Here is an 11,017-nt window from a genome sequence, read left to right as displayed (position 1 = left end):
AACGAGAATGCACAGAACCTATTAGAACCTGACCTAACCTATGCTTTGTTATTTCAATGTTCTTACTATCATCCAAACACCTCTAGAAAAACTGAACGAATTCAATCTATTATAAGTTGCAATAAACACGCCCAAAAGTGCCATAATTATGGTAAATATTTTATTTTCTTCACCTACGAAGCATTTAGATGTGAAATTACTGCCATATCACTGTTTGCAGTGTTTTTACCCCATTATTTCCCTCTTATTTCATGCCCTGCTCACTAATAAGTCATTTATGGTCAAAGGGTATGATAAAAAAAAATTCTACAATGTTGTCATCTCAGTATTATGACTTGGTGTCATCCAAACAACATCTGAAAATTTGGTGCAATTCCATTAAGTCCTTCTGGTGCTAACAATCTCCTCCACTTTTACCTAAACTGTGATTGACCAACTGGTTAGCATGATGACTTTACAATGTTTCCATTTGAGTTACAATGTTTCTATTTGAGTTACAATGTTTCCATCTGAGTTACAGTGCCCTGACAATGTTGTAAAATAGTTTTGTGTATGGGGGATTTACAATATTATAAGCAGTTTGTAAATTTAAATACTGTAAGTTGGTTAAAAGGTCACCAATATTGTAAGTTACGAAGTGTTTTGAGTATAATCCCCAGGTTAGGTTTTCTCCAAGTACAGTACTCTGGCTTCTTGTACTAACACAGGACAATAAAGGTCATAACAAAGAACAGACCAACCAACCACCTGAATGGCAAGTAAGTGATGAAATGATCACTGTAGCTACTGTATATCAGTGGCACCTTACAGTCACAGCTAAACATATCTCACATGGATCAGTGTACTGTTTACCACACTTCCTTGTCTTAAGTAATTGGCACCATACTGAGCATGTATATAAGGGAAAATTAGGGCTAAGTACTCTTGTAGTTTTGTTTTAACCAGTGTAAAAAAAAGTGAGATTTATCTATACTGTACCGCCTCTACTGAACCATCAAGCCGGAGTTGATTTTTCCTTTGTGATTATTTTTCCAGGTATTTTGGAATTTGTGGTGTAATGAATGCAGCTAAGTTTTTCTACATAGTAAACACAAGTTGCCTAACCTACCTGGTGTTGTGAAAGTAGCATAACACTCACTCTAGCTTGAAGTCCTTGTTGCCATGTTTGTCTCTCCCTCTGAAACACGAACCCTGAGATTCAGACTCTTGAATCTGAAGCATTTATGGGCAAAATAATGACTCTGTCTACTGCTTCGGGTTCATGGTTCAGGAGAAAAGGAAAATGGACTTTTGGAGTTGACTGCACCCGAATGTTATGGTGGGGCACGTTGCTATGGGTCTTATTACAGTACTCTTGGTATATCCTGAATGAAAGAAAACACAGAGATGGGACAGGAATTGTTTATTCATACATGTACCTACTATATACATAAGTATCAAATAAGCAATTGTGGAATAACCTCAGCAAAAAATGCAAAAGTATGATTAAATAATAAGAAACACAAAATATACAAACTGCACTTTTGCTTCCCTGTACAGAACCAAAGATTTACAGTACAATATTATTATAAAGTTGCATAATTCCTACAAACAGCCAAAATAACCAATATCATTTGGTCACAACTATTATAATCCTCTAGCCTCTTGACGCTGCTTTAAATAATTACTGATACTCCTGGGACACATAAAACTCTCGGCCTGAAGACTCTGCCATCAGCCATCTAACTGTACATTAGTGTGACATCGTGAAGTGTTGGTATATTGCAACACTTGGCATCTCTTAATATAATCATATTTATTTAGTCAAGAGAATAAATTTTCCTTTATTACTGTCAACTGGCAACTTTAAAACAGCATTTAGTAACAATTATTAGCTTTGGTGGTACAATAAATACTTTTGAACAGGGTATTTCAAATGAGTGAAATTAAGTTCCTTGGTCAGTGCCCTTCTCTGCTACATGCAGTTTTGTTAGCACTGTTTTGTATAGCAGGAAATTATCTTTATAAAACAAGATAATATCATATAAACCAAAGATGTATATTACAACACATTACAGTATTACCTACAGCAGAGTTCAGAGGACACCTGGTGTACAGTCACCAAAAAAAGTCCTGTCGCGAACCATGAACCCCGAGATTCAGACTCTTAAATCCGAAGCATTTTTGGACAGAATAATGTATCAGTGTCTACTGCTTCGGGGTTTGTGGTTCGCGACAGAACTTTTTTGGGTGACTGTACCTGGTCCACCTTTAAAAGATTGTGATCATGACCTTTGTGAGGTGGAATGCATCGGTCAAAGCAAGATACATTTGTCACCTCAACTGCCCTCCTAGTATCCACTATATGCCTGACATTTGGTGCAAGTTCATAAAATGGTAGACCTAACTTATTGAAGCTATTAAATGACTCAAGTTGCTTAGTACTGTGCATCACCTACAGTCTTAACAAAATATTACTGCCACCTAGAATTTCAGGCACAGAAAAACAGACCTCTGGCCCAGGATCCAAAGGTCTGGGTATACAAATTTTTTGTCACTCACAATAGGCATAACCCTGAGCTGCCTAAATTATAAGCATACTCATCAAACTAAATCCTTTTGAACTGTTGTATATAACATTACATATACATGAAGACTATGAGTGCCATGATGGTTAAAAATCAGCAGTACAGTATTTATATATAAAAGTACACCGAGAATATTTAAAATGATGTAACATCTAATGTATGCAAGAAGTTTCTCCACACCACAGTAGTACCTGTACCGGGCACAGAATATAATACAATACGAGGATATTATCAACAGCTTCCTGTATCAGTCACAATGATCAGGTTAATGTGTTCATGAGTATAACTCTTATATTTCATAAAAAAATCACAATATATATAATCCTTGATACTGCAGAGGAAGCAAACACTCAAGCATTATAAAAAACAAAAGAATGCTACATCTTCATCACCATTTTCGACATAAACTTAAAGCTATAGCTGTAGCTTGTCACCCTTGCAAGCTGATGGTGCACATATATGTGACAAATATAATATTCCTCACACAGATTCTATGATAAGTTTTAACTAAAATAAAGGCAGTGATTGCTGTGTCTTACAATTCAGTTAAGTGAATGTATTTCACATTTTTAATGGTGTTGTAGAGCTTGACATTGAGATGTCTAATTGTTTATGGTAAGTTATCAGGGTAGGTTACCATATAGGGGGGTGGGGGGGGGGTTGCTTGCATTCTGACATTAATTAAAAATAACATTACTTCTGGTACATATTAAATATAAAATGTACAAAGAAAATTATATGCCTGCACCTTGTATCTCTCAAAATACATATAAGGAACAAGCAAGAAGATGAACTTAAACAAGGTACGGTACTGTACTGTACTTCTGTAATGACTGTTAAGTTTCCCTTATGACTACCAAGCTGTTACACAAAATATACAAGAGAACTGTGATATTGAGATTAAATTGATGAACACTAACTTTTGCTGGTACTGCACAGTGTATAAATACTGTACTATTACCAATACTGTATGTGAACTTACAAGATGTATACCCAATATGGGGTCATATTTTTCTACTGTACAGTTTAATTACAATAATCCTTAATGCACTGCTAAGGTAGAGACAGGTGCCCCATTTTAAAGCTAAATGCTATCAGTAAATAAATATATATATATATTTTTTTTTTTTGAGAATGTACCATAATCTTACATTTGTGAATCCTGAAACTGTGATAATGAATGTACTACACAGGTAATCATAAGGGCCTCAAACACATAAGAAATACTACACAGTACTGGTATAGTAACAAGAGAAAAGGTGGTCAGTGTCAAAAATGCAGTCATTGGGTAAATCATCAGCAATGTTTACTAGGAGTTCCGTTGTATGTACAGCACAAGGTGTTCAGGGATGACTGACGCTTAATCTTTATGAAATCCAATAATTATGTGGAAGGGACCATCCTGAATTAAAGTATTCCATCCGTTTGTCACGCAACAGGGTCTACAGATTGTGAACTCTAACTCCTGAAGGTTTCAAAGAACTTTTCTGGTTTAGTTGTTTGGGTGGAAATAATTTAATCTTATTAGTACAGTACATGCTCTTTATGAGTTTACAGATACCTGGGGCATTTATATCATTGCAACTTGGTTCTGTTTTCTTTCTTTTTAGTGTGTACATTTCCCTGGTTGAGACACTCGCAGGATGGTAGAATGACTCAGGTGATCTGTCTTCTTTAAATTTTAACTCTGGGGAATACTATACTTGAAGACAACTCCTGATCGCAAAAAAAAAACGGGAAAGTAATTAATTAAAACGTGGATTGGTGATTACGTCACAGCAATATCTGTCATTGTTTTGAATCATCAACAATCACTTATTAACCGATAATGATGGAAGGCACTATACATGAAGGTTTAGTATAACTTGTTAAAGAAACTCACATGATACCCAGTACAGTATACACTTTCTGTTTTTGGAAAATATATAAATAATGACCAGACGACAATTTATTTCTACACCAAGCATTAAGGACACCCTGTATATACATACTGTACAGTAGCTAAAACAACTATCTGTGCATACTTTGTGGGAAACAATACAAGACCATGGATGATAAATTTTGGTATATGAGGGCTGTCACTGGTCACACGTAAAATTTCGGAGCATATCGACCCCCACCTGCACAGATAGTTGTTTTAACTACTGTACTATAACAAGGGAGGGGGGGGGGGGTTAAATCCATTTACCTATACACAATAAAATCAAAGTTCAATGTCAAGCCCTATTTTTTTATGACTATACTAATGTCTGCTATGTATTACAAAAGAAGTTAACGAAAGTAATACAAATAAAACATATACAATATTTACATAAAACAATGAGATTACATATACAAAATTTGCGGAGATCAGCTGTGGTACTTGGGGTATGTTAATTCTTTATGTAACACCAATACTTTTTATATAAGCAATGCAATATCTTGAACAGGAAGGGATATCAGAAGTCCAGCTTGGGGAAAAAAGTTTATATAATTAAGCAGGAGAAGTTTGGGCATGAATTTTTATTTTTTTTTCCTTTTTGAGAATAATATCAAAGTTAGATAACATTTCACATTTCTGCCATATAGCTAACTTGCTTTACATAAAACTTTTAGAAGGACTTAACTGGTTACAGTTATCATCTCCAAGTTTCCATAAATTCATTAAAAAGGTCCCAGAGTTAAATTTATCTCTTTAATAAGTTTCCCAAGCTGAAATATACCTCTTTAATAAGTTTTCCGAGCTGCAGGTTAATTCTCTCAATCAGGGTATCACTACAAGAGGGGTTGATACTAGAGGGGCTACAACACACAACTTTCATCCTAACATGGTTCAATATTTAGTGCTGTGTTGAGTTTTTTGTCTGTCACCTTTCAACATTCATAAAATAAGTGAACATTATCAGTCTTTAAAACATGGTCACAACAACACACCTCATTGATTGTCGTCACCTTTGTTTTGTTTTCCCGTGATGATCCCCTCATCTTAATTACTTCACGGTCATCTGTTAATTAATCACGGTATATATCCTTTAATGCTGCACGTCACCTTTTGTTATTAGTCTTTACAAAATTAGCACCACACTTCCAACACCCATATTTTGAAATGACTCATATATGATCTAAATCCTGAAATTAAATATGATACAGTATTATCAAACTTCTGTAATGATATGTTACAAAAGTTCTCTAATGACAAATATAATTTTTTTGTAATAACACTTTCATTGCAAGTGTCATTCAATCACAGTGATACAAGCTAATACTGCTTCTCAAAACTGAATTTCTTTCCAACAAGACAAACATGAATACAATTGATGCTGCTTCCACTTATCATTTTCTGTTTACCATGCACAAAATGTGTCGGTTATTTCTCACTCATCCTGTACTGAATCTTGTCAGTGAACAACAAGATAGAAGCTATCAACAAGATTCAAATACTCAAAGTCACCATTGACTCACCAAGATGAAATATTCCTACAGTGCAAGAGGGCATTGAAACTGTTAATGCTTTTTTATATATCACAGGCACTAGCGACTTAAAACCGTTAATTTAATCTCAAATCACAGTTGGTGATGTGATAACTGTGATTGTCTGTAAATGACAAGTCCAGGGGATCAACTAATATATTTTGTTAATGAATTAAAAATAAAATTCACCTGAAAATCACACCAGTCCATTAATCCAAGAATATGGAGGACAGCAAGTTGTTGCACAACACTAAATATCATTAGCATATTTAAAAATTAAGTTAAAATTTTTGTGATATATGAGATGAAAGTTAAAATACTGGAGTATCAAAATCACCTGCGTATACAGTACAGTGTGTGGTATATGAAAAAGGCAAATTGATTCTATATGACAAGAAACAAAATACTCCAGTACATATCTGCCTGTAAAACGTATACCAAAACAACTCTCCTCTGTGTCATAATGCTAATGGATAGACCTGAATCTAGCAGTGACAAAATTCTATCATATTCAACAGATATATATCAGGAAACCCTATATCAGTTAAGTTCTCTTATTTACACTACAGACATATTAAGAACTTAACAAACTCGGGACGGTATTGGCCTGGTCGTGAGATATGATTTTTCTTCTATATTATATAACACTTTTGCTCTGAAAATAAAGTATCTGCACCTACCATAAAATAAGGTGTTTTTCTGCCATTCTACCCTCCATCATCTTCTCCCACATTACCTTAAGGAACTCTCTAAACCCACACTGTGCCAACCTCCTGTCTCCAACCTTTCACATCCACCCTACATCTCCTTGACATTAACCTATTCCTTATCCCTCCTATCTCTTCATACTACACACCACCCTTAAACGATTCACTTTAAGAGCCTAATTCTACAACTAGACTATCACCTAGTCATATTTGCATTCACTCTTATAGGACAGTCTTCTTTACTAACTTATGGTTATATTTTATCCTTTTATAATCTTCTCAAGGACGCAATCACCTTCATCCATATGACATGCCTATAAATCTTTGTATTGTTATAAGAAATGTAATAAAAGGCATAACTTAATACAACACCTGTACTTCAGATACTGTTATACGCCAGACCCCGGGTTAACATCGAACCCTACATTCTGTGCTGTGTTGAAGATAAAATGTTTTACCCATCACAAACAGAAGTCCCTTTCCATACCCAAGACTGGATGCTGCTGAAATGAGTCTAAACTACTTATCTACTGAGGTATGGTACTGTAGTGTCTCATTTAAGTAAATGATTCTACCTGTATTTCTATTTGGGAACATTATCTAGCAGTTACTTGTACTGTATTGAGACTAATGCTGTGAGATGATCAAGTACAAGAATATTTTACATAGACTTTAGATAAGATCATATTTTAATAGTTTTATCATAGATGTTGGTTTGCATGTTGATTTCTTCGTTATACAATTGAGCGGTTATGTTTAAAAAAAATGTACAGGCAAGTAGGTAACAGGGAAAATACACAATAAAAATAAAAAGGGAAACAAAGAAATAATGGTTAATCTACAGTAAAACTACAGTACTGTATTGGGAAAAGGTTGTCTGTGAGGCAGGAACAGGGGACCTGGATGTTAATCCATTTGCGGATCGTGTTCCGGGGTAATGGTTAGCCAGTACAGTAGGTGTGGTTGTTGTGTTGACGACAGCTTCTACACCTTAAACAAATTCACACCAAGGTGGCCCTAGGGCCGGCCATCCTCAAGCAATAGGGATAACTATTTGTATTATTACAGAACTGTATATTTATTTATGTGGGAATATGTACACACTGAGTGCATTGTGGTAAAACAGACAATCTTCCATGGATAGTTTGATGTACATAATGCAAGCAAGATACTATGTGGTATACATATTTCATCATAATAAAAAAGTACAGTACTCCAACACCTTATTCATTTGATGCAACACCCCAAAAATACTCAGCGTATACACAGTTTGTGTATTAGTCTGTTAACACATACATTGTAAACAATAAATAATTTGTCTAGAATAACCATCAGAAACTGACAGCTTAATAAATACCTTAAAGGTCAGCTTAAGGAATACAGGGTCCCCCCAAAAAATTTATACACAATGCCTTACAGATTTTAATGTTGATCACAAGAATGTTTGTATTGCAACAGCAACACTGTTCTCGCTTGTTGATGTACAATCCACATCAACAAGTGAGGACAATGTTGCTGTAGTAATACAAATATTTACATAATCTCCAGGATTATCTGTAAAGCAGTGTGTAATTATTTTTTTTTTTTGAGACAGCCTGTAGTTATGCATATGTTCTCCTACAGGAGTCATCACTGTGGCAAGATTATACATACAGTATCACACTAAAATAAACACAAAGGCAACATAAAACTAAATGATGATCTAAGCTACACAACGACCACTAAACGTGTGATATAAAATTAAATTAGAATCACTAATATTCCAACTTATTTTTATACGGATTCATAAACATTTTTTTACCTATATTAGTCAGCCAAAAGCCGGCCTTTCCTAACTAACCGACATAAAATTTTCCATGTTTTCTTTCTGCCAGCAGGCCCTTACTTGTGCGGTGTTGCCAGGTATATCTGTTATCCCAACCTTATGTAATAAATGGGACCAGTATGGTATTTTTCCCCTTAAATTGTAACAACTTTGACCAACTCAGGTTACAGTACTGACAGTTGTGGAGAAGAATATTCATCCCTGCCACTCTGATCATACTTGTTATTCTAAGAAAGTGAATGAAACATTTATAGTACTTCTACCACTGATTAAAAACTACCAAAATATTTATATACCTCTTCCCTTTACTATAACAACAACAAAACACTGACAAAAGAAAAGAACATTAAGCGTCTTCCTTAACAAGATAGTCCGTGACACATGAGGCTGACCTTGGTCCCAACATTGTGGATAATTTACTGGTGAAGGAAAGAAATGGCTGAGCACTTACTTAATAATAAATTAGACAAAAGTTGGATTATTGTAAACATGACTAGTAATACAGCAGTGATACGTTCATCATAAACAGCCTCTAAACAATGAGAACTTTAGGGCACAATAAAGATAAAATGTGTACAGTTTACACATCAAAACATGAAGTTTCTTCAGTCAGTACCCACATACAGAAATATACTGTATTCCTAATAATCTTTTGGCAAGGCTCAAGTAAATACAGTACAAGGTCTCTCACAAGTGAGGACAACGTTGTTTAACACAATCAGTCACATGATCTCCATGACACTCTGTAAGGCAGTGTGTATATGGTACCTGTACATTGTTGTAAGACATCATGTACAGTATATTGCTGCCACCAAGAGAAGCATATATAAGCGATGCCTTGCACTATATCATATTCATTTTAGCAGAGTATTAGAGCAAGTAATTCTATTTTATAATTTCAAACAGTACAGAGACCACACTTGTTCCAGTATTACCAGGTACTGTACTGTATATGAAATGCAAGAGTTGTGTGTAGCCTCTTGATGACATCTCTTAATCACATACAGTACCAGACCTAAAAAATAAACCTATTGTGAAGAAAGGGGAGTGATGAGTATTCTAAAACTTAAGGCTTGAAATGTCACAAGTGCTATGGGTAGTAGTGTTGTCCTACAAGTGGCCACGGTACCCCTTATAGTGCCTTTTTTATGAATTTCCAGGTCTTGAGTCTTTAAGTAAACTGTATAATTGTTTTACCATCATTTATGGGGTACATAAGACAATGAAACTTATAGGAAAACTGGGCATGAAAAATAATGAGATCCTTATGTCAGTGATCATCATATACTTTACTATCTTCTCTCTAGACCAATGATGAAACAAAATAACATTCATATAGTTGGTCCTAAAAATAATAACACTACTGCCATCATAGAAAGTTTTAAGCTTGTCACATCACTGTGACAACAACAGAAAGACGTCTTCACACTCGCAACACAAAACTTTCAAAGGAAACAGTAGAACAGGTAACAGTGTTCACCTATTCCCATCACTACAGGGACAAGAAGAAGCAGACCATTAAACACAAAATTGTTAATTATCTCTGTAAACTCAATAAACCATCATAGGCATTATCTATCATATAACTGTTCACATACCTCATTAATATCACAATATCACTAAATTAATTCATTTTTTATTTGAAATTGTGTTTTAAAATCCACAAAAGACTGTCTACACAAAACTCACTACAGTACTTGCCATATACAGAACACTACTACACTAACACTCCTCAAATATAGTGAAGACACCCCCAAAATTTCAATCAATATACATGGTAGTACCCAGGTATATATTAATTTCACCAAACTATCATAATTGCTTCGGTAGTTCACAGTCATCTATTGAGAGTGACTGAAGGTATAATAGACTGAGGAATCATTTAGCCAGAGAACTACCGCATTTTGTAAACACAAGAAAGTACTGTAAGTGACCCCCATTTCAAGTTGGTGTCACAAGATTCTGAATGCCAATCAAGTATTTAGTTACTATATCTCCTTTTCAGTAATGTCAGACTATAACTTTTATATTAAATAATGTTAATTTTTCAGCTACTAAAAAACGATCACTAGAGAACTCTGTGGGGTCTGTAGATTTGGATCACATTTAATATTTACAGTATTCTGATATTCATAGAACAGTGGTGCTGAGGCAGGACATACCCCAGGAGAGCAGGAATACTGTTGTAATATAGGATGCTATTGTGGGTCTTGATGTTACATGACCTGAGTTTGTATTACTACTAACCGATGGCTCCATGTAGTATGGGTTCTCAACATTGGGACAACCCAGCCAGAATGGTGCAGACAGTGCGGGAGATTTGGGCTTTACTCTCATGCGAAAGTCATCAAACTCCCAGAAAACTTTGCCTTGGAAGAAATATGTTGTACCTGGGAAAAAATTATTAAGTAGATGATGCAATTCTTGGAAATAAATCAATGTTATGAAATTTTCAATACAGTATGGAT

General features: G+C 34.9%; 1 protein-coding gene across 11 annotated transcripts in view; it reads right to left on the bottom strand.

Annotated features, from left to right (window-relative positions):
- Positions 1 to 1,387: 1,387 nt before the first annotated feature.
- Positions 1,388 to 11,017, bottom strand: part of LOC121875913 (matrix metalloproteinase-2-like) — a 106,687-nt gene continuing 97,057 nt past the window's right edge. For 10 of the 11 annotated variants that reach the window (XM_042380659.1, XM_042380667.1, XM_042380663.1 and 7 more), the window contains one exon: positions 1,388 to 10,939. In XM_042380659.1, the coding sequence (XP_042236593.1) occupies positions 10,680 to 10,939 (260 nt within the window). In that variant the 3' untranslated portion in view covers positions 1,388 to 10,679. The remainder of the gene's footprint in view (positions 10,940 to 11,017) is intronic. The other variant, XM_042380660.1, reaches the window with a different exon arrangement.

This window comes from Homarus americanus, unplaced genomic scaffold (assembly GCF_018991925.1).
Source record: "Homarus americanus isolate GMGI-L3 unplaced genomic scaffold, GMGI_Hamer_2.0 scaffold14730, whole genome shotgun sequence".
NCBI classification, from domain to species: domain Eukaryota; kingdom Metazoa; phylum Arthropoda; class Malacostraca; order Decapoda; family Nephropidae; genus Homarus; species Homarus americanus.
This window is presented reverse-complemented; position numbering and strand designations above follow the sequence as displayed.